The sequence below is a fragment of the Passer domesticus genome, chromosome 6 (genome assembly GCF_036417665.1).
Source record: "Passer domesticus isolate bPasDom1 chromosome 6, bPasDom1.hap1, whole genome shotgun sequence".
Lineage (NCBI taxonomy): Eukaryota > Metazoa > Chordata > Aves > Passeriformes > Passeridae > Passer > Passer domesticus.
Window position 1 is genome coordinate 34726975 of NC_087479.1, and position 27212 is coordinate 34754186.

General features: G+C 44.9%; 2 protein-coding genes across 10 annotated transcripts in view; one reads left to right on the forward strand and one right to left on the reverse strand.

Annotated features, from left to right (window-relative positions):
• Positions 1–1944, forward strand: part of TTC9 (tetratricopeptide repeat domain 9) — a 28736-nt gene extending 26792 nt beyond the window's left edge. The window contains exon 3 of the mRNA XM_064424406.1: positions 789–1944. Within this exon, the coding sequence (XP_064280476.1) occupies positions 789–868 (80 nt within the window). The 3' untranslated portion in view covers positions 869–1944. The remainder of the gene's footprint in view (positions 1–788) is intronic.
• The window catches only part of MAP3K9 (mitogen-activated protein kinase kinase kinase 9), a 140781-nt gene that overhangs the window by 49371 nt on the left and 64198 nt on the right, over positions 1–27212 (reverse strand). For 4 of the 9 annotated variants that reach the window (XR_010364626.1, XR_010364625.1, XR_010364620.1 and 1 more), the window contains exon 14: positions 17547–17594. The exons of 1 other annotated variant lie outside the window; for it this stretch is intronic. The gene's annotated coding sequence lies outside the window, so the exon portion shown is untranslated. Of the gene's footprint in view, positions 1–1945; positions 2130–3276; positions 3386–17546; positions 17595–27212 lie in introns of all 9 variants that reach the window. 4 more of the 9 variants (XR_010364624.1, XR_010364621.1, XR_010364628.1 and 1 more) reach the window with 2 other exon arrangements.

Genomic DNA, 27212 nt, shown 5'->3' on the forward strand with positions numbered 1-27212 from the left:
CTGTGATTCCGGGTGAATCAGGTTCCCTTAGGGCTGAGGCCACACATAGTCTGTGTGGTGTGTTGATGCTCTGAAATTCTGGAAGGAACAAGAAGGCTCAGCTTATCACCTGCATGCTGCTGGGATATCACAGCTTTCTACTAGGATGGATCAGTGGTTCTGTACCTCTAAGAACTTCATTAGACAAGACAGACAAGGCAGTATGCACCATATAGCATATGACAGAAATTGCAGAAAGAGTGTAATGGTGGAAGGATATCCAAGCAGAAAATTTAAGGGAAGAAGGGGTATAAGACAATATGAAGGATGCTCTTCCCAATTCTATTCATCATGGAAAAATGTGAAAAGAGTGGAACAGGCTGTAACAGAGGGGGAGAGTGAAAAGGCATAGTGTAACTGTACACAAAATGCCTTTAGGGGCTTGCATGCAGGTACTGCAGGGAGAGAAGCCTATAGAGGTGTGTCATTCCACAAATACAGGCAAGGATGACCTGGATAGTTCCAGCTGTGTGAGTTCAACTGTGCTGACCAAGCATAATCTGACAGAAAGTACAAACTAGCTGAGGCAATACTGTGAGCAACAGGGATGGTGAGTGCAACTCAGACCACGCTCTCCAAAACCAGAGGTTCCAGCTTTGGTTCAGTGCCCCTTCCAATTGCTGCTGTGCAGCACACAGCACTGGAGCCATGCTGCTCCCCTGTAATGTACCAGGGATGAAGGTGCATTCTGTCTGTCTGCCACAGGGAGTTGTGTAACCACCATACCTCTGTGTGTTCTTTCCCTGCAGATACCAATGTCATACGATACATCCAGCTGACAGAGATGAAGCTCAGCAGATGTTCCCAGAGAGAGAAGGAAACCTTGTGAAAATGAAGCCACTTCAGCTGAAGTGCCCAAGGGGGAACATTTCCTTCCTAGAAGCTCATTTGGTGGATTTTCCCATTTGCTCTGCCTCATCCTCATCTCCTCATCCATCCACTCTCCCTTGCTCTTCATTGAATACCAGTTTTGAAATGAAAGAGACTTGGACGCTGGATATGGCTGCTTGCCAGCCATGGTAATACCCCTTCCCCGTGGCAAAAGAGCACAACAACTACAGCCAGCCTTGTTCCCAGACAGTGTCACACACCTGGAGTAGGCAATGCTGGGGGACCTGTCTGGTCCTGAACTGACTGCCTATTACCTATTAGGGAAACAACCTCCAGAACAACGACTTCCTGACCAGGCAAGTTGAAGACAGAGGGTTTCTGCTCTGAGTGATCACTGGAGCTTGGAAGAGCTAAGAAACCAAGAGAGCCACTGGTCATTCCACAGGGAACAGCAAATGCCTTTTTACCATCAGTTCCCTCTGCCTGCTTCTCCAGTGTGTGTTATTGGTCTTCAGTGAGAGCTCACATGCTCCCAGTCTAATGTCAGTGAAAACTGTTTCTAAACATCCTCTTGATGAAAGCACAGAGCACCCTATGAACCCCCTGCAGAGCTGTCCCGGTGCCAGAGGAGAAGGCTGTGGGCCACCACAGAGCGCTGAATGGACTGTGAAAGCATGGTGTACAGTGTGAGGGAAAAACTGTGAAATAATTCATTAAAGGCAAATAAAAATTATTCATAGGCAACAAGTCTGGGCATTGCTTTTCAAAGGAGCCTCTTCGGTTCCCCATGTCCAGACAGGCAACATTATGTAGGGAGGGGCAGCATGGGGTGGGGAACAAGAGACATCTCCATTCTTACCTTGGCTCTACCAATGCCCTGCTGTGTGATCTTGGGCAAGTCACTTTTAGCCTCTTGGTGCCTCGGTTTCCCTATCTGTACACTAGGGATAATAATACTTCCCTACCTCGCAGGGGTGTTGTGAGGATGTATCAGTTAATGTTTGTAAGTAACAGTACAGTGATGTACAGTGCTAAGTATTATTAGTACATTGGATTGAGGTCTTGATTCTCCCACCTTGTGTTGGTTCTTCCTGTGTCCTGTTTTTTTCTTTTGTAGGAAAGTGTGGTGCTGACAACAGGGCAGGACCAACAGCTTTGGAGCCTATTTTGGCAGCCCAGAGGGCCTGTTTAGACCTTCTCCAGCAGTTTGATCTTCTCTGAGAGCTCTGTCTCCTTGGCTCAAAGGTCCTTTTCTGAAACTGCCAATAATGGGATCAGTAAGTGCCACAAACATATTCTCAGTGTGACTTGCCCCAACAGTGGCCCAAAGGGACATGTTCCCAGTTGCAGGATATACATGAGTGGTTTCATCCCATGGTGGTCAGTGTCAAGTGAGTGTAGCCAGAGTTATTTCACTTGGCCCTCAGCTGAAACACAGAAACTGAAACAAAGCTAAACAGACAAAGTTTGGCCAAGTGCTGTGTGCTTTGGTTCCAGCAGACATGGTATCTGCAGACAATTGGCTGTGGCATCTCACATTCCAGCTGTGGTATCTGGCCATATTTTTCTCCAGCCAAAATTCAAGGGAGTTGTTAGAGAAACATCAAGAGAAAAGGGAAATTGAATATAAGCCAAGAGTATGCCCTAGCAGCCAGGAGAGCCAACTATGTCCTGGGGTGTATCAGGCACAGCATTGCCAACTGGGCAAGGGAGGGGATTGTCCCACTCCGCTCTGCACTGGGGCAGCCTCACCTTGAGTGCTGGGGGCAGTTTTGGTCACCACAATAAAAAGATGGTACAAAGCTACTAGAGAGTGTCCAAAGGAGGGCTACAAAGATGGTCAAGGGCCTTGAGGGGAAGCTCTATAAGGAGTAGCTGGGATCACTTGGTCTGTTCAGCCTGGAGGAGACTGACGGGGACCTCATTGTTGCCTTTAACATCCTCACAACATGAAGCAGAAAGGCAGGCACTGATCTCTTTTCTCTAGTAACCAATGACAGGACCCAAGACAACAGCATGAACCTGTGTCAAGAGAGGTTTAAGTTGGATATTAGGAAAAGGTTCTTCACCTAGAGCGTGGTTGGGCACTGGAAGAGGCTCCCAGGGAAGTGGTCACAGCACCAAGCCTGACACAGTTTAAGAAGCTTTTGGACAATGCTCTCAGGCACCTGGTGTGACTCTTGAAGTTGCCTTCTGTTGGGCCAGGAGTTGGACTTGATGATGTTTGTGGGTGCATTCTAGCTCAGGATGTTTATGATTCTACAATTTTATAAAATCTCTGTCATTGTCTCTGAAAAAAAACTTCAGTTGTATTATTTAGTACAGGAACACATTCAGCTCACATTGGCGGTGGGGAAGAGACCATCTAAAAGTCACATATAAGTCCCTGAAATAAAACAGACTTACCTCAGTTGTGTAGAACTTAAGATCAACTGAGATGGCACCAGAAGTTCATGTTACTCAGGTGGGAGATGGAGAGCATCTGCTTCCCAAAATCAGGAACAGTGTGCAGCTACTGTAAAGGAAAGGGTTGCTGGAGACAGCACCGCCACCTTCTTCAGATGGCCCTTGGTTCACACATCTGGGTCACAAACAGCAGGCACCCATGCCCATCACTACAGATATCTAAGCAATAAATGGAACTACAGCTGCTACGAAGATGATTTAAAGACAGAGAGGATAAATGCGGGAAATTCTGTTGTTAACCAGACCAGAAAATAAAGGTTAGGCAGAGATGTGCTTGGGTGCATGTTAAGATGTACCTAGTATTGCATAAAAGGCAGCCTTAGTAAGGTTCTGGTTCTCAGGCACATGCAGTCTTCTATCTCCTAAATATATCACAGCACACAAAAAAATTCAAATAGAGGTGACTCTCCCCTACTTCATATTGCTGATGACAGTTCATCCTGCAGCCGCATGTGTCTCTTCACTAGGAGTGAAATGAGGATTCATCCTGCAGGCAATGCAGAAGAGGACACCACCTACGCAAACAGTCTCTGCCCCAGGAAAGCTCATGCAAGCAGAGGCAGGCTTGTTACTCACGACCTTAATGTAAGAGAAAGGGCATTCTCCAGCCACTGGAGATGTAGGGCCATGACTGTCATTTTTCTGGGAACAATTTTAGCCCTCACAGTGGCTTCACTGACGTACTGTCACTGCATCAGTGCCATGTATATAGTAATATAAAAAGGGCACAGCAGTCTCCAATCTCCACAGTTTTAAGCATCTTTCCCTCCAGGAGCACTGCAAAGGGTAGAGGAAAGAGGGAAGTTTTTGAATGTGCATAAGAAAAATATTTCAGAGACCCTACACAACAACCTGTTTTCTTTCAGAAAACTGTTGTCCTTACATACACTGACACATAGCCAGGGCACCTGTAAACAGTGACACTCGCATCAGAGGCTGGAAGAAGGATGTCACCATAGAGGGAACAGGGTCGGGGACTGTTTCATGCAGTGACACTGAGTTTGAGAGAATTATGGACATACCTTTTCCAGTGAGTGGTCCTTAGCCAGATGTGGAGGTGTGGGCAGAAGCCACCCTAGGTAACCTCTCTGTACACCCTTTTTACACCCTCTTTGTAACCCAAGTTACAAAGACCTTGTTGTAGGGAGTTGGAGCCACATTGTTGGAGGCAGCCATGTCCACTACAAGTTGATGGTATGTTTCTGCAGAGCAGTCAAGTAGCAATGGGAAGATACACTTACAAAAAGTAAACAAAGCTTTAGCTCAGCCAGGTGGTGAATCTGTATGTCAGCATGCAGTACACAGGGAAATGAACACAGACCTCTACCTATACCCAGTAGGGCTAAAATATCCACAGTGCAATGAGAAGTGAGCCCATTCATCCACCTCACGGTCAAACAGCAGGAACAAAATGGCAGGTGCCATGCAGAGCAGTAGGACAGCAAGCAGGAAATGAGGTTGAAAAGAGAAGCATGAGATGATCACGGGATGCAAAATATGAGCCAAACCCAGGTTCATGGGCAAAATGATAATTGAACTAGAAAAAAGTGACCAAAGGCTTAGACACACTATTTGCAGTTCATAACAGGACCCAGTTTTGGCAGGATATACAGCAGGGAAAAAAGACAGCAAGATTAGATGTGATTTTTCCACTTGGAGGGGGCAAAAGAGGTGGAGGCTTCCTTCCTGCTGCACAATCATTTTTGAAAGTGCAAAGAGAGGACAAACAGATGCTGGCTGTGGAAATTTTCCAAATATGTGTTAGCAGTTGCTGTTGGTAAAGGTGGCCTGAACAGAGTGGAGAAATCTTTGTTTAAACTAGGGAAAGAGTATGACTGCTTTCTGGAATGGATGGGAAACAAAGGTCTGGATATTCTTGCTTACTAGTGAAATCCAAGAGCCTCTAAGGTGAAAAGGAGAGTCCTGAGTGCAGAGCAACTCCTTTAGTTGTACATCTCCATTTAGCTTCCCCAGAATTCCTCTGCAAGCCTCATCTGTGTAAATGTTATCCCCAAAATACATTGAGTAGACCCAGGAGTGGCTGTGTTCTCATGCTTCACAGCACATCTCCAGAGCGTTTATCTGCACTATTTTCTTTATGCTCAGTCCCATTATGATAACTTTTTGATTTACCTTTTTCCTAGGAGCAGAAGAAGGGAAAGGAGAGGGTATATACTGGGTGAAGGTGAAATCAAACTAAATTCACACAGGTCCTGCTGACTATCCATCTTCTCTGTTTGTTTATTCACCTTTTCTTCTGCACCCTGAATGACAGTGATGTTCTTCTCAAGTTTCTATGGTGAAGTTTCTTGATCTGCACAGTATTTTAAAAGGCTTGGGCAGGAGTTACTTAAATAAGGAGGAACAGTGGTGAGCTAACATGCCCCCCAGGTGGGATGCTTGGAAGGGTGCAGTAAATGATCAGGTTTCTTAATACTATCCATGTATTTGCATAACCAATTACTAAGATCACTGCAGCTGGTAAGAAGTGGATTCCAGAGATTGTTCTTGAGGAGTTCCTAGGTTACTAAGGTACTGCAGGCTGTACCACCCTCCCCTGCCAACAACAGCTTTGATGCTGCCTCAGTGAAGGTGACGAAAAGACAAGGCACTGTCATGGCTCCTCCCACAGCTGCAATTGAAGGAGGGCAATTCATGTATTCATGATAAGAACATAAGAAGAAACCCGTGGCAGTATGTAACTTTGAGGCAGTTAGCAGCTTGTGAGATGGAAGGGAATATAGGTGGTCCCAGAGATGTAGGGAAGGGAAAACCTTCCCTCTCCTTTGCTTCCCAGACACAGGTGCTCCACCTGTCACAGCACAGGCCAGCTCAAACTGTTCATCCCAGAGAGCTGTGCCTACAGAAACTCTTTCCAGTAGCAGTTGTGGTTGAAATCAGAAATAAATAGACTGTGTAGTACCCAAGAAATTACCTTCTTACTCTACCTTCATGCTCACTCCTTGTCCTTTGGAAAGCATCTGTTGTTACATGACAAACAAGGGGGCATATATGGCAATAGTCAGCCATAACCATGGTGAATGAAGCTGCTCTCCAAGAGAGGCTTCACAGGCCCTACCACAGCCTCCTTTTTTCCTTTACTGCCAGCCAAGTCTTATACACAGCAGCAGCTCTGAAAAACCTACTTCCACAGCTTTTCCTTCCACAGGGCTCCCCTTCACCACATTTTGTCTGGAGGGAACATGAGCCTGTGCCAGCTGGTAGCTACCTCTGGCAGCTCCCCATCACTGCTTAGGAAATAATTTGTAATGCAGCCAGGTGGAACTGGCAAGGGCATCAGGAAATAAGAAAAGGAATTTGGCTGGGGCTTTGGGACCACCACAGATTCTCATACAAGTACTGCCACCAGATCTTCAGTGATTCCACATGCCCAGGTGCAGAATGCCCGGGATCAGCATATATCCATCCACAAGGCACTCAGAGCTCCCCGTTGTGCTCCGCAGCCTACAGAGGAGATTGCAGATGAGCTCAGAGGAAGGGTGAATCACCCATGTACTCTCTGCATTGTACTATTTTCTCCTCAGAGCTGAGCTATCAGAAGCATATGAGCATATATTCTCTTGTCTATTGTCAGAGCTTCAAATCAAAACTGTGATTAATCTGAGACTGTACATTTTTGGTATTAGATCCAGTGTACCTCAGTACTGCAAAGATTTTGTTAACTTTGTGTAATATTGACATCTAAAATGCAAAATGTGAGCACTGAAGATGACAGAACAGCTTTCTATAAAGAATTCTGCCAAGAAAAAATAATTTCAAAACAAAAGGAAAAATACCTATTTACTAATAACAGAAGTGATATTTAATATTAAATCATCTCAACCAGTGATTTTTTTCCCAACATTTATGGAGGCACTCCTCAGTCTCTGCATATGTCAATGTGCATGTGGGTGGGTGCACAAGGGTGTCGTGGGGTGCAGCCCTAGGGGGAGAAATGTACAAGGCAAAGCTGACCCTGACCACATCCTGCTGCCCAGTCCATCCCACAGCAGGACCAGTCAACCAGTCCTGACATGTTCTTCCCAACTACTTGACTCTTTTGAAATGAGATCAGGGCAAATGCTTGGTTGCCAATTGCTGTTGTTACCAGTTACTCGTTCTGCAGAATTTTCTCTGGCCATGAATCTGCCGTGAACATAGTGGCTTACACATGCTCCCCATGGAGAGAGAGGAAGGAGAAGGTATTCCAAGGGAAGCGAGAGCTTCATTGAATGTGAAAGCCAGCCTGAGTTAAAACTCTCATGACAAATCAATAAAAGCACGTGCAATTCAGAGTCTGGGATCCTGTTTGAGCAAGAAAGCAGAATGAGAGTATCTCAAAGGACAGTTTAGGTGGGAAAAGGAACAGGAGAAAGAGACATCAATACCCATATCTGAAAGTCTGAAGGGCCTGACTTCAGGTCAGAAGCTCTGACTCCAGGGCAGAAGAGGGGTTTTTGGAGTGGGAGACACAAGGAATAAAATGCAAGAGGAAATAGAAAAACAGAATGTGGTAGAAAAATTAAAAGATAGAGTTGATAGCAAATCTTCCGACCCCAGTAGGATTTTGGCATCTGGGTAACCAGACCCTACCATAGCTCTGACTCTGGAGGCAGAGGGAGGAAGAGTGAGGACAGTATCATTCTGGGGACACAAGGAGGAGACCTCAGGAGTGGCTGTCTGCTAGATCTTTAAGTTCTGATCCCTTTCTTTTGCCTTTGTATTGCTTTCAATATCGTGAACAGCCCAAATGCCTTATCCCGATGTATTTATTAACACATGACAGCAGCATCAGGGCTGGGGGAACAGGGGTAGCAGGGTCATCATTTTAAGACCTATATTAGCTGGAAATGGTAAGCCACCTTCATTATGTTTTTGAGGACAGAGTTATTCTGAGCCCTGAAACAAAGCAAATGACAGCTTTTTTCCAAGGCTGGTATTTTCTTGATAACTTCGATTTCCAGCCCTTATACCAAAGTTGTCCATAAAATCAGGCTGCTGTTCCAGTTTGGTAGGGGGAGCTATTGCTGTCAACGCTTCTGCTTCAGCACTGGTCCAAACTCAGATGTAGTTGCACCTGGTTCTTCCTGCAGCAGCATCTTTGACTCATGTTCTAAATGTTGCTCAGCATGTGATACTAAAATTAAAGTGTTTTAATGGCCACAAGAAAAAAGTACATATTCAAATTATCCAGGATGAAACAGATGGACTGTTTCCCTGATTTTGCTTAGCAAAGACAGGTGGGGAATTTACAGTTGGGAACAAAGGATTTTCTCTTATCCAGCAATGGATGGTTGGCAGCCAGTCTAGCTGCCAGTGTTATTTTGTGATGGCAGCCCAAAGAAAGCAGCTTAGCATGGCCTGTAACAGCCCCCGGGGAAAGCCATGTGCAGGATGGACCGTATTTTTTGGCTCCCTGAAAAGAGCAGGTGATAGAGCTACAGCCTCTGCAGGCTTCCTCCACTTCACACAGCAGCAGTACAGGGTTGCAGCAGAACTTTTGGCAGCAGATAAACCCCAAGCTGTTTCATATTACCTCCTACAAACTTCTGGTTAGAGAAATGGCCACATACAAATGGCATATTCCTCACTCAGAGGTGGTCTCCCGCATTTTGTTGGGGCTGAATTAGATCCAAAGTAACAGTTGCTGAATTCAGTAGGTTGTCTTTGAGGCTCAGCTGCCTCTTGGCAGGCTCTGAGCATTGACTCAGGGAGAGCATATGAGCCCAAGGACACAAGCCAAGATGCCAGCCCTTTCATGGGGTCCTTTGGATGGCCTTTAGCTGAGCAGGATACGGGGGATGAGCCCGGGTGCTCACAAAAACAAGATCTTGGCCTCAGCTGTGCAGAGCAGATGCGTGACCCTTTCGTGGTCCAGAGGCCAGGCCCTCACATCAGCTCCCCAAGCTGCAGGGCGGTGTCACAAAGCCAGGGCTGACAGCTAGCTGGCACATCCACACTGCTAACAACCCTCACGGGCTTTGACTATCCCAGTCTTTGGTGCTGGGTCTACACTGTCACCCTGAGGACTCTCTAAAAGCACTTTAAAACCTCAGTATTAAGGACTTCAAGCATCAGCAAATAAACTGTAAAAGTCCATGAGGTTTTTTGCAGCTCAGAATGGCTCAGGTTATCAGTTCTTAATGTTTGTGGCAGGCAGTCCTGCCTGCTGTTGTGTCACACAGGCCTGGGCTTCCATATAAACATAGAAAAACAGTTATTTTGTCAGTGGCCCAGAAAAATGGAAGAGCTGAGCAAGAGAAAACCATGCCTTGAGCATCACAAACCAGCATGTCACAGCAACCAAAACTCAAGTTATCACCGCAACCTGGCAAGCTCAAGTTGCTCTTCCACAGGCTGTCAGTCTGGGAGATTTGAATGATGTCTGGAAAATTATTTCCATATGACAGAAGACAAAAAGCTGTACACAGGAATAGAATCTGAATCTGCAGTTTACAGGTAACTGTATAGCTTGACTCTCGGATCAGGGGTTGGGAATGCAACACTCTCGGTTTAGAAAGTCCTGAAACTTACAGCAATACACAGTGTGCTGGTTTTAGTGGGGGTAGAGTTAATTTTCTTCATAGTGGCTGGTATGGGGATGTGTTTTGGATTTATGTTGAACAGTGGGTTGATGATATAGAGATATTTTTGTTATTGCTGAGCAGGGCTTACACAGAGGCAAGGCATTTTCTGCTTTATGTACAGCCACACTGGCAAGGAAGTTTGGGGTGCATGGGAGTTTGGGAGGGGACACAACCAAGGGCAGGTGACCCCAACTGACCAAAGGGACATTCCAGACCATATGACATCATGCTCGGTATATAAAGTTGGGGGAAGAAGGAGGAAGAGGGGGACATTTGAAGTTATGGTATTTGTCTTCCCAAGTCACCGCTGCATGTGATGGGGCTTAACAGAGCCCCATCCCTCCTGGAGATGGCTGAACACCTGCCTGCCCACAGCAAGCACTCAGTTAATTCCCTGTTATGCTCTGCTTGTGTGAACAGCTTCTGCTTTCCCTATTAAACTGTCTTTATCTCAGTCCAGGGGTTTTCTATCTTTTACCCTTCCAAATCTCTTCCCAATCCTGCTGATGGGGGAGTGAGCGAGCGGCTGCATGGGGCTTGGCTGCTGGCTGGGGTTAAACCATGACACACAGTCAAAATTCAAATCAACAGAAAAATGAAGTACCCCACAGTAGCAACAGTACTGGTTCTGATTATAACATGAGCTTCATTTTTCTTCTCAATGAATCTCCTTCTAAGACATATGCTGTTCTTGAGAGATATCCTTCTTATTTTCTGTGTTCTGGGACAGCCATGTCCCACTTCACCTGTTGTTAGTCTACAGACTGATGTGGAGTTCTAGGGATCCCAGATGTTTACATCTTTGTGATGTCAGTGGGACTCACTTCACTAATGAAAGATGGCTGTCTAATAAAAGATAAGATCTCTTCTTTTCACTCAGCAGCAGTATAAACACAAAGTCCCTGCAGGGACTTCACAGCTCTGTTCATAATGAGCAAGCCAAACCAAGCCATGTCATCTCATACTATAAATCTGAGGAAGTACCAGCTCTGAAAATAGGACTTGAAAAGATCCTCAAGAGAGCATGTACATCACCCCATTACCTTAAGGCAATTAGGTCAGATCAAGTTAAACAGCTCCTGAGTTTAGTTTATCTAACCTGTTCTCAAAAGCCTCCTATGACAGAATATCATTGCCTTCATAGATGAAAAGTTAAGAGACTTCTTACTACAGCCTTAATTGTCTTCTTTGCAGTGATTTAAACTAATTACTTCTTGTTTCAGCTGCAGCAGAGATTATCAAAAAGTCTCTGTCTTTCCAGTAAGTCATTATGTTTGTGAAAGGTTCTTCTCTAGGACTGATCTTTCAGCTTTCATCAAGATTTCTTACACTCAGCAAGTTTTTTGGCTCCTTGCTTGTTCTACTCATTCTCCTCTGGAGTTCTTCCAGGTAGTTTACATGTTTATTGGAGTGCAGTGCTGAAAGCAGGACAATTCTCTAGCTCTGGCCTTCCTGCACAAGACAGAGTGGAAGCATTTTCTCAGATAATAATTTCTGATATATGATAGGCCACCTTCCATATCTGCTGTACTATCAAGACATTATTGACTCACATTCAAGTCTCACCCCAGACTGCTTTGACTCACTCCAGTTTTTCTTCTATGTTGTTGTCATGTCCTTTTGTATTTCTGCAGCCAATATTCCTTACTGAATTGCATCCCATGTGACTGAGAAACAGTCAGATTCTGCAAAATCAGACATCACAATTCCTTTTCCATTGAAAGAACAGATCTGCATCTCTGCTTTTTAAAGGATGCATGTGGCCAAATTTTAAGAAGCAAAAGTAAGATTCAGCATAAAGTACCAGGTTTTGGGTGGGGAAAAATCAATATACCTGTTCCACTTCTGTACCATTGTTAACAAGTTCTGCTGCACAAGCTCAGCAGTGCTTTTAGCAGCTACGAAAAACACTTAGAGCTGAGAGTCACAGGCTGTTGGGATCATCACTCACAGTGTCTTTCATCATGCAAAGCAACTCCTCGCTCCTCTAAATTAAGTTGCAGAGTCAGCCACATTCAGATCTTCCAAAATAAGCAGGATTAATAATGCCTGAGCGAGACTGGAACATTGAAGAACCAATGGCACAAAAATCAAGTGTTATTCACCACACCTTGCAAGCCCTTTCCCCAACATATCCCAGTCAGGCAGAAGATTCATGTTTCTTTCAAAACCTTCTAAGCAAAGGTCACAGGCAGTGCAGCCCACAGATTTGAATTTCCAAATCTTCTGTGTGTCTTGGGTTTTTAGCAGCTCATGCACCTGACCATGAACAGAAAGCCAGGTGATGCTCAACAGAAATGAAAACTGAGGATGAAAGATGGAGAAAAAAAAAAATAAGAAAAAAGGAAGAAAATACTAATGGAAGTTAATGGAAGTTTGCACTGATTTCAGCAAAGATTATGGCTTGGCTTCTCTTTATAATTTTTTATTCTTTACTTATGGGTCGTGAGTCACTCAGTGACATCCAGAAAGACATTCTGAATGTCTGATTTGCTGTTTGCTCTTTCCTAGCAAGAGAAAGTGTGTGCAGCTAAGGACTTGGCTTGGTAGGTCATGGGTTGGAATGCACAGATTCCAGTGCTTCTGTCTTTAATCAACATGTAAGAAACAAATATCGGTATCTCCTCAAGGCATTGAAGGAAATAATGCTAATTAGACTAGCTGAGGATCTGGCAGATTTGGTACAGCGTTGAAAGTGGATCAGAGGGGAAGAAAAGTTATGTAGGGTAGTAGAGGCTGGACTTGTTCCCTAGTTCTGCACTCTCACTTAGCCCATGTCAGAGAGCTTGTGAGAGCCTCACTTCTTACTTCATTGAACATGCCCCATCTTCTGTTGCAGAGCATGGAAGAACTCAACAAATAACAGTTCCAGCACACTTTTGAAAGGACCCTATGAGCATGAAGTATTACTGCTGCTGTTGTTAGGATTAAGAACAGAGTCTGCTGCTGAATAATTCATTTGATGTGAAAAACAGCCAGCAAGTTGTTGAACAAAAATGATGTATAATGAGACATAATTACAGAGTGGTTGAGGAGAGCAGGATGCAGATGGAGCTCTCAGGTTGGTTGCTGGTGACATCAGAGCATGGACAAGCACAGATGCGTGTTGGGTTGCATACTTCATTTTCTGAATGATTGTGTCACTTTGCCTTTAATTTTTGAGATTGCCTTTTGAGGGCTGCCTCATTTGGAGGGACCATTTCTGGTGGAGAAAGAGGATTCAGTATTCCCAGTTTTTTAGTACTCAACCATTACTGATAAGGTTCTAGAAGTAGTAATTACTGCTGACAGGGAGGCACTATCTTGTCACATCTATACTGGTTTTCTTGACAGAAGGAATGGGCAGAGCTGCTAATTCCCCACAGATGTTTGGACATCAAAACTTTCTGCAGCAAGTTAAAAAAATTGGAAGGAGATTCTGTGCCTCAGATTGCTGCTTGAAGAAAGATAGCAGGATTCACAGAGCCCAGCCTGCAGTGTGGGAGCTTTAGAGCTGTCTCTGTTTTTCATCAAATCACACAGGAAAAGCTTTCTCTGCCTAGGCTTGGGAAGAAAATGAATTCCTCTCTACTCTGCTTTCTTTACTACCCCACCTAGAGTACTGCATCCAGCTCTGGAGTCCCCAGTATAAGAAGGACATGGATGTCTTGGAGTAGATCCAGAGGAGGACCATGAAGATGACCAGAAGGCTGGAGCATCAGCAAAAAAACCAGGCACTAAATCAAAAACTAAACCAGAAACTGAGACCTACTTCAGCCAATTTGTCATCAGAATTAAACAAACAACCAGAACTTCCAGATACTACTGACAGATTCAAGCCTGGCATGGGAGACTGAAAGACAAAATCCCTCCTGTATCCCAGGTGTCTGGCTATTTCTGACCTGTGAGCCAGATCCAAGGGATGGGGAGCTAGGAAGATATGGATGGCTTGGAGCCAGGGAGAGAAAGTAGAACACGAGAAGAGGCTTTATCATGCGTTTCCTATATAACAGCCAAAATACCCTTCTGTTCCTTCTCATATATCCTAGAGAGCACAGCTGAAGTGTGAAGAACTGTTTAATGGATCTAGTAATGGTATTGATCTTCTGTCGTTTAAAAAGGGTCTCAGGGCCTAATCAGATCTGTAGAAGTGTCTCATTATTTACTTTGCCAAAGGAAAGGATTAGATATAAGAGAAAGAAAAGGCCCTTCTGCAGGCATGGGTTTACTCAGCAGGATGAAAATCCATTCCATTTACTCTTACCTGTGTATGTGTTTAAATAGGAAAAAATCCAAACAACCCTCGATGAGATTCTACTTGGAGGAATCAGTACAGTAGCAATAAACAGAAGTAGAGTCTGTAACACAGTAAATTGACTCTTAGATCTCCAACATCCTGATTTAGCTCCATTATATGGTCACATAAGAAATGTGACCAAATGTGACAATTTCCAGCAGAAATTGTATTGTTGATGACAGAGACAGATTGAACAACTTTTCACCTCCTGAGATACAAAGTGAGAAAGAGTAAGCCAGAAACCCTCTGATAGCATTTTTATAGTCACCTTTGAGACAACAGAAAATTATCTTATCACACCATTGCCTGTAATGCCCCTGCCTCAGAAAACAGTGATGGTTTTATTTCCTTGACACTTGAACCCAAGTTAACTTCCCAACCTGTCTTTCAGGATGGCTGCAGATGAGACATTTTGTACCTATGTTGTGGCACAACTGAAGCTATGCAGACATGGAGTAGCAGCTGTGGAACTGCCTACTCAGCCCATGTTGGGTCTATCAGCAGAGCAAAATATTTCAGGTTGAACACAAACATTGACTTTGCAGTGAGGTTTCTTTTGCAATGATATTTTTTCATGTTAACATTCCAGATATTATCAGTATGTTCTGAGATAGGCACACACACACACACACACACATATATACTTGCATGATAACTATAATGAATAATCTGGTTTGATTTGGCTTGCAGGAGAAACTTTAAACATCTTTTTACTTCAATTCCATGCAAACTCTACACCAGTTTCTACTGCTGAATTCCACAAACAATAGAGTAAATTCAAGAACCTCTGTATTTTCCATCACTGGAAAGATTTTGCATTAGTTCTCTTTCAGTCACTTCTTTTTGGAGACTTTTACTTAAAACACCTCACTGTTTAACACAGGAACCTTGCAGGTCCCTTGCTTTCTTGGATCAACATTCATCTGCCTTGCTTAGCACTGTCATTGTACTTGTTCATCCTGATGCCTACTTGCATTTAGTCATGGATTTGCCATATCCCTGGAGGTTTGTCGTGAAGTTAATGGGCCATTTTATGGGACATGAAGCTTTTGGACATCCCCCGTGTCCCAACTACATATCTGAAGAAAGGAAGGTGCACAAAACTGAATTACCAAGAAAAGGTTAATTCTTTCATTTTTCTAACCATAGAAAACAGGGTTCTTCTTCCAGGGCAGAGATGGGTTAGCAGATGAGCCCCTTGGAGCAGCACAGGCAGGCAATCCCAGTGTGACCTTCAAAGCACAGGGACATGGCTCCCTGAATCAGAGGCTTCAGCATGGGAAAAAGAGCCACTGCCAAATTTTAAGAGAAGCCTGAAAGTGACTGACAAGCGCACAGACTGTGCCAAAGTGCGAAGTGTCAAGAGCAACAGAGGGTGTGCTGCTCTACTGTGGCAGCTCCAGCACTGGAGAGAAGTCCCCAGGATGGTGGCTGCTCCCAGGGCAGAGAGCCCAGAGCTGGCAGCGGAAGCTGGAGTAGCAGGGGGCAAGGAGGAAGGGGTAGTGGGAGTGAAAATTGTCACTCCTTGTATAACCAATGGATTTCACCTGGCAGTCACTGATGGACAATAAATTTAGAAAGAAAGGAACACCATTATTTTAGTGCTACTCTTAAGAAGGTGACAGCATTGGAAAGGCACTATTTATTATTTACCTGCACTGATCAATACCTTACATACTTTAGTCTCACATTAGAGTCCAGTATCTCAGACACACTTCAATAAACCTGTACCTTTGAAAGCCTGATGTAGATTCAAAAAGCCTGCAGAGGCAGGAGTAGCCAGCTGCTACAAATATGTTCTCTGATTACAGGAGTTCCAAGGCAGAGTAGCTTTGTCTAAAAAAAGAACCTTCCCGTTATGCTCAACCATCTATTTTGTGCAATAATTGAATGTCTGCTAAAAACCATCTTGTGATCTGTTGCAATAAAAGGAATATGTTTGATCATAGCTTGGTTGTGCTCCCTGAAATACTGCAGCCCACAGCCTTTAGGGCAGAAAGCCTGACATGTTCCTTCTCAGAGCACCCTTCATTCATACAGAAATGTTTTGGGCCCCTTGCACATTTTGCCTATAGTGCCAAAGCCCTTTCCTTTCTAAAGCAAAAGCCTTCAAGCTCTCCTTCCACTGCTTGAGTACTTCTTACAGGGAAGGGTACCTTGGGCTTTCTATCAGGTTTGTAACCTCCTTCCCAGATTTCATGCTCTGTATTATATCCACAGTTGAACACAAAAATAGACAGCAGTTTTTATTTCATGCTTAGCCTGAACCCTACTGACTTAGCAGGAGCAAGGGAGATGTGGTGAATTTGTCTTAGCTTGTATCATATCCTCTCTGCACTCAGCTATAGGAGGACCTGCCATCTCATGAAAGCAATCTACTGCAGTATGGTCCAGCTTACAGGAGATGCCTCTGCATCAGACAGCAGTAAATATTTTACTTCTATTTTTCTCATTTGTCACCGCGTTTAATCTAAATCAAGTTTTACAGCCTAAAACCAGATATTCCTTGGAACTGCAGGTAATTCAGCACAAGTAAAATGCCTTTTTTAGAACTATATTCAATAACAAGCAAATGTTAGTAGAAGTGCTAAGATCATTAGGAGTGAGGAGATGTTTTGGTTTTAAATTCCTGATTTCATGATGCTGAGAAGCACATCACAGTTGTTCTGTGCTGTACTCCAGTGACTGCTGCAATGCCAGCTGTAACACCCTCTTGGAAACTACAAAGAATGGATGTCCTCTTCTGAGCAGGGTTTGGGTGCCTCTCCCAGATCACACATATTTGGGTGCATGTGTAAGAAAGGACATGAATGCACAGGCACATACACACTTTAGGGGTATTTTATATTCCCCTCAACTGTATCCCACTTGCCAAAGGAGATTGTTGAATAATAGTCTCTGAAGCTCAGTGCGTAGCTATTCCAGCCCTTCCCTGGCTGTTTTCTCCCTCACTGAAACAGATTTTAATTCTACATCAGACTTCCCCTCATGCAGATTAACTTCATCAACTTTTCTTTTGACATAGGTGACCCCCTGACACCAAGAGATCCCTGGTGTCAGCTCAGCAAATCACATCCTTCCTTGGCTATTCTTCATCAGCTCAGCTATTCCCAATGCTCTCAGTGTTACCCCAGGCAATATGACTTGCATGTGAAAGCTTATACATTTTGCTGTTCTTTGGTACAAAGAGGTTGTTAATTGGAGTGATGCCCAGAACATCATTTATCTTGAGCACACTTAGGTAGGAAGGGCAGGAGCATAAGGAGAGAAGGAATTTAAAGTTGTGTCAAGGTCTTGACTTGCCTCTTCTTACCTGGACAGGAGAGTATGTCATCTGTATCACCTACCTTAGGGGAGGTCAGAAATTACTTTCCTTTCCTTGTCTGCCACTGGAGCTAGAACAGCAAAGACTGGGTATGAGAAAGATGTATTCAGCCCACAATGCCAATCGAGGGCCATTAAATGGGACTAAGAAATTAGCACCAAGTAGCTGTTAGGAACACCTGGTACTTCACAAAGTGAAATGAGTGGAAGAGCATCAAACTCCCAGGGTAAGGGCAATTCCAGGATATTTTACGCACAAAGGCAAAAGCACCTCTAGTTCCCTGGGCTCCTGTCCCCTCACTCATTTCCCCCTCAGTGGAGGACAGTAACATACAATGACAGCTTGGGACTTCATGTCTCCTCCATCATTCACATCCTTTAGTTGCTATGCTGGGTCCTAAGGGTAGAGAAAGCACCAGGACTTTTCTTCCTTTAATTATAAGGAAAGTTCTGTTCCTTTCCCCACCAGAAGTTATTTTGCCATTTTTGTTTTTATGTTCGCATTTGATGTTAATCCACAGGTAACTCTATTTCCAGCCTCAAATTGTTTTCTGAGGTCCCGATTCTCAACCAGCATTTCCTTTCTCTCTTTCATGTCATGTAAAGTTTATTCCTTTTCTTTGGATCAATACAGCTTTATTTAGGATGGCATCTTTCACAGAAACTGTATTCTGAAATGCCTGTGAAGAACTCCAGACCATGGCCTATATCTGGGACAAAGTACTGCAAGTGGTAAATATTGCACGGAGTCAAAACATTCAATCACACTTAGTTTCACCAAACCTGATGTCATCAATTCCTCACCTTTTCTGTATCTTAGAGATTTCACATCTGCATACTTTTCCCCTCCCCTCAAAGGCTGGTGTTTCCCTACTTTGTCCTTTATGCAGCTCTGATAACAACCACATAAAATCCTCAGGAAGGAAGATGTTCTCAATTGAAATATGTGCCCAGCCTGTATTTGCAATGGGCATTTGAGATGCCCAGCTAGATAGCTCCTTACCTCCCAGAATATCCAATCTCATTAGCTCTACCTAAGTTATTGAAAGTAGTGCTTATTCAGAAGAGGTTCTGGGTGCTGACCCCAGGACACCAGCACAACACGCTACTGTAAGAAGTACCCAGTAGCATACACTGAAGGACTTGTACCTGCCCTGAGAAGGACACTTTGAGCCCAGGTTTGTCAAGATCTCATCAAACAAAAGGCTATCCTGTAGCACGAAGAGGATGAGAGGCATATAGGTGGCCTTCTGGAGGGCACTAAAAGGGAAAATGACAGTTCTTTCCCAGCAAAGTTTTAGACTTTCTATATTCTCTCCGTATACATCCTATGGCAACCTCCCAACACGCCTCACTGTCTCCATACCCACTGATGCAGGGCTACCAATACTGACTTCTGCAGAGGCATCTCCTGTAAGCTGAGGATTGTCCCCCTGAAATGTCAGCAAAATAAGGGGCAAAATGGGAGGAAAGAAGACTGTCATTAAGACTTATTTGTTTTTATATGACCAGAATGGGAACAGGGATTAAAAAGTATTAGCACATAGAGTGAAAAGTAGAAGCAGCAAAGACCCCATGTGCTCTGATGCCCAAATGATCTGGTTCCCCTCAGGACTCACTGGTGTTAATGATGCTTGTCCTGCCTGCTGGATTGTGTGGCTGATAACCACTGTCTGCCACTGATTGTCAGCACCTGCCTGCATCCCTGCACCTGGGAGACTCAGGAAGCCTGATGCATTTATCTGAAGGGCTGGGAGACCCTGCCACCCCAACAGGTCAGCAGACAGAAACACAGCTCAGGGATCATCTCTGGTGGCATGCATAAGGGGACCCATGGCTTGGACTGTGTGGGCTCAGCACTGCTGCTGAGCAACGCTTTGTGTAACATACCCCACTGCTGAGGGATGCTGACACTCACTGTGTGTTTTAAGTTTTGATCAAGAGAAATGCTTTAACATTATGAATTCACACACCAGTAACCTTCCTTTATTAGCTAAAGCCTGCAAAACTCAACAAAACATTTGACTGATCCTCTGCGTAGAATGCAACATAATATCTTAGGAAACAATTATCAAAATGAAAAAAATAGCCTCAACTTCTTTATGCAATTTTTCTTCTTAATGGGCCATTAAAAGGCTCATTCTTGTGCTGTATTCATCTCTTTCCTGTTAGTGCTGCTCTTATTAGAGCTCTGTAGACCTCTAGAGACATTCAGCCATTTTGTTTTAATATTATTATCCTTGCTAACAGCTGAATGCAATTGTCCAAGAGAGCAAGCTAATGTACAGCTACAGTGAAAAACACTTGCAGAAAATCAAAGAGAGCTGTGGCCAGAGAAGGGAATTAAGAGGCAGGACTCCTAGGATCTACTTCCAGTTCCGCTTAGAGTTTACACATCTGGAAAGATTTTTTTTTAACCTCCTTTTGCCTCAGTTTCCAAACTGTTGAATGATCCATGAAGACCTGGATTTAAGGTACTAAGTGCACTCAAAAAAAGGTTCTCCACACTTCCCGTGCCCCTTAATCACACCACTTTTAACATGTAAATTGGCAATTCTACCCATCTCCTTCTTCCTTTCTCCATCCTCAACTCATCCTTCTTATAAATTTTCCTTCCGTGGGATTAGGATTTCTCCCTTTTTTTTTTTTTTGGTGTGTGGGGGTGGAGGGGTTGGGGTGTGAATTTTCTCCCATTTGCAAAGAGACAATAACAATTGATACTTAGAGAGATAAAAGAAATGGCCAAGGTGAGGGAAGGGTGCAGCTGGCCACTCTCTTACCTGGGTGGTTTTCTCTTTGGAAGGGCAGAGATAGGATGAGATTTTAGCCAGGGGGTGTGGGATGAGATTTTGGCCAGGCGGTGCGGGGCTCACTCTCTCACTGTGGGCATTGGAGGAGAACAATCGAGCTGTTGTTTACTGCGGGGAGATTTCACTGCCAGCACCGGAGCCCAGCCCTCTACTGCTTCTTCCTTACTGTGGGTGCACCTTTGCTTGTAACAGCAGCCATTGAACCTCATTAGCATCCTACCTCACTGGAAAGCACCCTCACCACCTGCTCGGGTGCCTCAGGGGAAACCCTTCCAAAGGATCCTATCCCAGCTGCCTTCGGGAGCCCGGCTGCCACCACCCAGGCCTGCCCTTTCTCTGCCACTGCTCCGGCTTTTTTGCTACACTGGAACCCTTCACCCCGTGCCTGCCAGGACACCCTGCGGCTCCTGCCACAGCTGTGGAGTTTCTGATACATTTCTCTTGCCACACCGGGGTCTGTTCCTCCCCGCCGTTCCAGCCGCTGCTCCGAGGTTCCTCCGACATCCCACTTGGCCATTACCGCGTGAGGGAGCTGGGCTCGCGCCACAGCGCCCCCTGCAGGCGCGGGGGACTGACGGCCCCGCGCTGCCCGGCCCGGAGCCAGCGGCGCCCCTGCCGGCCGTGAGCGGGACCGCACGGGAGGGAAGCGCCCGCGCCGACAGCAGCCTGTGCTTGGGCTGGGCTCTGGTTCTGTCTGCTTGCCTTGTCATACACACTAATAAAGAACTGTTATTCATTTTCCCCTGTCATTGCCCAAAAGCCCCTTAATTTCAAAGTTGTAATAATTCAGAGGGAAGGGGGTCATATTTTTTCCATTCCAAGAGTGGTTCCTGCCTTCTTTAGCACACAGCTGTCTCTCAAACCAAGACACCCTCCTTTTTGGCTGTTATGTGCACTCATTTAAATTGCAGCCAGAGACATCTGTAGTGGATGTTAGGAAAGCAGTTCTAACAGGAAATACAGCGAGGCAATGATCATTTCCCCTGTACTGTAGTTAAAAGAAAGGGAACAAACATGTAGAAATGCCTGCCACACAATCACTCTGTGTAGCTGCAAAGTGCTGTTATCCTCAGGCCACGTGGCCAGAAAGGAGGTCACAGCCACAGAAACCACTGCTGTGGTTTCATGTCCTTACTGCTGCCTCTCAGATGTCCTGCCTGCAGCACCTCAGTTACCTCTCATCCTTCAGTATGTGGCTTGGCTTTGCTTCCGCAAGTTCCTTCACTCCTACCCACGGCCGGGAGTGAGGATGTGCTGCACAGCCTTGCAGAGGCAGAGGCCCTACCTTGTGCTGGTGTGTACTAGCACTTCACTTCTCTGTCTCTCTCCTTGAATATAGAGAAAGTAAAAATTGCTGGTTTTTAGATGTGCTATGGCTATAACCACCTACCAGATGTGGAAAACACAATTCACAGTTCACTGGAGTAATTTAGCCAATGAACAACTTACAGAAACCAGAAGTGCCAGGAAGATATTTTGGGGAGGTGGAAGCACATAATTTGTACTTCAATCATGAATTTCACTGCCAGATAAAATCAGCACAAGCCTTAGCCTGTACCTGGGACAAAAATGACAAATGGTTGATGAGCCTTGATAGACAGAAAATGGAGAAAAAATCTGAGATGTGATTACAGAATTAAATGCAAGCAGTAGCACAAGCTAAGCTCAGTTCTGTGGTGGTCATTCACTCACCTTGCATTATTTTGTACCTTGTTACTAGCCTGTGGTTGGCACCTATAAATGCAAAAAGTCAGCTCTGCTAGAAATAGATGTGCTCTACACCAATCAGTATCTCATCCACTCGAAAATACAGAAAAAGGCACAGCTACATAAGCTGCAAAACTGAGTGCTGGCAGATGAGGCTCTGGAAATGCTTCCAAGAGGATCAGGTGGGAACTGGGAAACAGAATGGCAGCAGGAGGAAAGGAAGGATATGTGGGGGTCATTGCTCCCAGAGTTACCAACAGGAGACAGGGTTTCATGGTGCTCAGTCAGCAGACTTGGATGTGTGCAGGCATCCTTATATCTGACTACTTACTCCTGACTTATGTGTAAGGCTGCTTGGCAAAAAACACTGAAAGCCCAGAGGCTCCTGAGAAAGCTGTCATTTTGCAGCTTTTGAAGGCACTAACAACATGCTGTGAAGCCACTGAATGCCTGCTGTAAAATTCAAGCCCTCGGTGAAATGTGGTTTCTGCACAAGCAGCGTGCCGGACAAGGGGAGGGCAGCAAGGGGCAAGAACATAGCGCACACCTGCTTCCCACAGACCCACAGCTCCCCATCCAGCCTGACAGAGCTCAGCTGATCCATCCCACAGATCCTTTATAGCATCATCTCTTCTCTGCAGGGCTCTGCTTCACTGTGGTTCAGGCTGCAGAACCCAGATGGGAGCTCTGGATGTTTTCCTTTCCACCCACAGAAGCCCTTTTATCTTTCAGCTGCCAAAGAGGCATGTGGATCCTGACAGGAAAACAATCAGCAACTCTCTATCAGCCAGAGACATCAGGACACAGGCATGTTTATATTCTCAGCTGTTATCTGCCCGGATGGAGATGTGTGCCCTTTGAAGAGCCCAAACCTCTCCCTCACTCTGCACAGTGTCCAGAGTGATGATCATTGTCCTGCCCAAATCCCCTGAGAGCTACTTGGCCTAACACCTTGTGCACAGCCCTGCTTTTCTGCCAGCTATCTTGGATGAGTGACAAGGGGTGTTGAATGGAAAGGGAATTGTGACACCCCCATGGGGACCCTTGTGTTTTTTAGCACTGGTGTGGTTCTTCCCACTTCCCCTTCATCTGCTCTGAACTGGCACCAAGTGTGCCACATCACCACTGCTTCTTGCCTAGTAATCATGTAAGAAACCTGCAATCTATTTTCAAAAAAAGGCTGAGTATTCTTAAAGATGAGGTACTGGGACAAGGAATATAACTAAAACAATAAAATGGGAGAGAAAGTACACATGTGTTCCCAGGTCTGCCAATACAAGCTCCAGAAAGGTTATGTAAGGTGCTGCTCACATTCACATTGTGCTGCTGTTTGGAGTTAATGCACAGTCTTGGAGACAAGAAGCTTTCAGCCCTGGAATAGGTGTCCTCAGCCTCTCTGGGCATTGTCCTCCTGTTCTGCCTGGGAGAGAGGCAACTAGCAGCAAAAAGAGCATCTAATCAGCTGTAATTGAAACCAACCAGCTCAAATCCACGACCAGCAAAGGGAAGGGCTTCATTCCAAATGTCCTCTACTCCCGCAAGGAGGTGTCTGTCCTCATGAGCCTCCTGGGAATGAGCAGGAGCCCTCTTCTCACAAGAAGGAAAACTGAGGAGTGTGTGTGCTAACCATAGCTTGCCAAACCATTGCATGGCTGGGCTGGGAGCAGGTCTGTGCAATGCCCTGCTTGTAATGACAGAGTTCCTTCAGGTGTACAACAGGTCTTGAGTGTGGTAGTGGCTTCGGTGTTGTGACTGATAAGGGGAATGAAAAACTCTACAGCAAGGGACTGCATGGCTGCTGGCTACCACAGGACATGAAGCAAATCAAATCCAGTGACCTTTCTGAGCAAGGTTTCTTTGCCCTGTTGTCCAATGCTCATGCAATAAAAGAAACTTATTTTTGACCTGTCACTGAGATGCAGATGTGGTAAACTTTCTCGGGCATTAAAGTGCTGAAATGAAACAGTCATTGCAGCAAGTTTTGTCCTTCAAGTTCTTAAGCAGGACACAGACCATCACATCCTGAGTCATCCAGCCTCACAGCAGCATGAACTTGCTGTCTATACCTTGGGTTGCTTTTTTTACAATAAATCCACTTCCCTATCACCCTGTCACAGCACAAAGCATTTAGCAATGAATAATATTTCTGCACCAGTAGGAACATCCCCTGCAGTTTGAGGATGCAAACAGTTTCTTCCTGGCAATACACAGTGCAGCTGCCAAAGGCTACCAATGTGAGCTGGAGCCTTGGTGTTATTTTAAGCACTGTTGCCAGCTGCAGCAGCACTGTGTTTGCCAAAACCCTTCCTTCTAGAAAGGAAGAAAACTAGCCAGGCCATATGGTGTCTTTCAGGGAGATGAAATGTTGACTTTTCCCAGCATGTCATGAGGATAAAATTAATCCACACTTTAGCATAGCTGGTGAAGAATCTTGCACACCTTTCATGTTCAAACCCATGTGTTTTGCCTGTCCTTTTAACTGTGAATTTATATTTCCCTCAAACTCCAGCTTGATGCCAGGACCCAGATGAATACCTTGTTCATGCCTGTCACTGAACAAATATATGGAACATCCACTGAGCTGTATTAAAAGCCAAAGGTAGGGACCCAACTATAAGTGCAGATAAATGAGGTCTTTGAGGGACAGGAGACTGGTGTCAGACTGACACAGAGCAGAATGCCAAGAATTTGTGCACTTCTGACTCATCTCTGGCTAGGGAAGGGTGATTAAGATAAGGACTCTGCTCCAGGGTTACCAAACATTTCTAGACAAGTCCTGCTGCTTTTCTGGTCCTCTGCCAGAATTGAAAAGCTTAGACACGTCCACCAGGTACCTGGGTATAAAGGTAGACACAGGTAGTAAGTACCCACAGAACCTTCCCAGCTGCCAGCAGAGAGGTTTCCTTCCCATATGCACAGTCATCCCAGGACACAAACCCAAGCAGCTGCTGTTTTAACTACCCATCAAGAGACACACTCAACTATCATCTCGGTCAATTTAGCAAATGTTTGCCTTAGATAAAACAAAACTGAAGAAAGGTGAGAGAGCCTTGTGTAACCTAAATCACATTTACTCCTACACACAGAGTAAATTAAAAAATATTTTATATTGTGCACTGCAACCTATGGAGACATACGTATATAATAAACACCCCCATTCTAGAAGTAGTTAAAGAAGGGGTGTAATGACCCATATAGGAAACACATTGGGAAGATGAATCCAAGTGCTCAGTCAGCTCTAAGATCTCCTAGCTTCAGTCTGCTTTCCTAAGGCAGATCACAGCAGCCAACACCAGCAAACTGAAGCAGACCTGTTGGCAAAGAAAATGGCTGTTTGAGTTACAAGATTAGGCCTGTGGCACTTCAAGTAATGGCTGGCATAGCACTTCAGTCACAAGAGAGAGGCTGATGGGGATATTGCTCAGGGGCAATTCCTCTCAGCTGGTGTTATTTAGATTATGTAGAGGCAACATCCTGATGCACACCAAAACATTTGGAGAATACTTAAGTTTACAAAGGGTCTGACACAAGGTTAAGACTGCCTGTCTGAGATGGAGCTCAAGGTCAGAAGCACTGCATCAAAATAAGGCAGTCTGGATGTGCCATGAAGCCTGAGAGGAATCTTTTGTGGTATGAGAAAAAACAGGAGTTGGACAGAGCTGGTCAGGCCCCCAGATTCCCTTAGCCACATGTTTCCAAAACTCTGTTCTTAGCTTGTGTGCAAGCTTGCTGTTAACCACCCACTGCATAGTTTAGATGAGGAAAGGAAAACAGCTTCCAACACCGTCAGCTGTGGCTTATGCAATACTTAACATTATTGTTGCTCAAAGGCTCTCATAGAAGTTTCTGCTTGGCCCTCCCTAGTCCCAAAAGCCCAGTTCTTGAGAAATATTAGGTAGCACTTACATCTTCAAGGCTCTGTAGATTCAAGTCCAAAAAAGGACTTGCTTAAAGAGCAAGTTATTGCAGCAAATTCCTACACTCCACCAGACATTTTCAGTTGTGCACAGTCCAACAGCACTTTTTAAAAAATCTGTTCCATCTTTAGTTGGATGGGAAAGAATTCGTGATTGACACTTAGACATCTGTTTTTCTGATAGCTGTGTAAGTTGAGGAACTCTACAGACTAAATGGCTGTGATGCCATTTCAGAATTAAGATCTGATAATATTGATTCCTTACCCATGTCTTTAGGCAGGGGGACAGTGGACTTGGCTTGAAATAGTACTGCTGAAAGGTTGTGTATAACTGGTGAGGAAAAAGCATCTGTCCTATCATGCATGTAATTTGTAATAATCAATGCATGTGAAGGGAAAAATACTTCAGGCTAACCCTGAAGAGATGACATGTGGATGCAAGAAGTGTGGTCCTAATCTCAGAATTGAATGCAGGTGAGAAACCAGTTGGCAAACATGGTTATGACAGATTGCTCCAGAGAAAGCTATGTGATTGTAGAAAAGGAGATTGGATTATAAAGACAGAAAATTGCATGAAGGAGAAGAAGGGCAGCCAAGAATCTCAGCTGTTTGTACTGAAGATATGAAGCACTGAGGCTGCAGGAGCTGCTTCATCCACTAGACCCAGCAAAAGCTGAGTTTCTGAAACCCCCAGTGGTCGTGAAATCTCCTGGGCCCTCCTCTCATTCTCTAACTACACTTGATTACAATGCTGAACTGCAGAACTAGAAAAAGATAATGAACTTCAATGGATTTTGAATAGGTGTCTGCCCCAGTAAGTATCCAACAGCCTTTGTAACAACAGTCCCTTCTACAGTTTGGCTGCCTGGGCTCTTGGTCAGCTCAGATACAGTTGTGTAGCTGTGGCTGGGACAAGAGCTATGAGAATCCTCATCATAGCCTGCTCCCATGACCAAGTAGCTTCATTTTCTTGCCCATAATCCTTGCCTCAGCTAGATTATGATTATGACTACACTTGCCCAGTACCTTGCTCACCCAGGCCCCTTTCTGCCTTCCTACCTTGACCTTGGACCTGCCTTATCCCTAAAGACTTGCCTGATGATCACTGGACGGTGACTGGCCCCAGTTACTGTCACTTGACCTGCTCTGCTTACCCTGATCAGGTGCTCTGGGACTGTATCCATGGGGTCACTGCCCTACAGTCACCCTTTGCTCCAGTTCATCTTCCCTTACAGAGTAGCTCATGTCACAAGTCA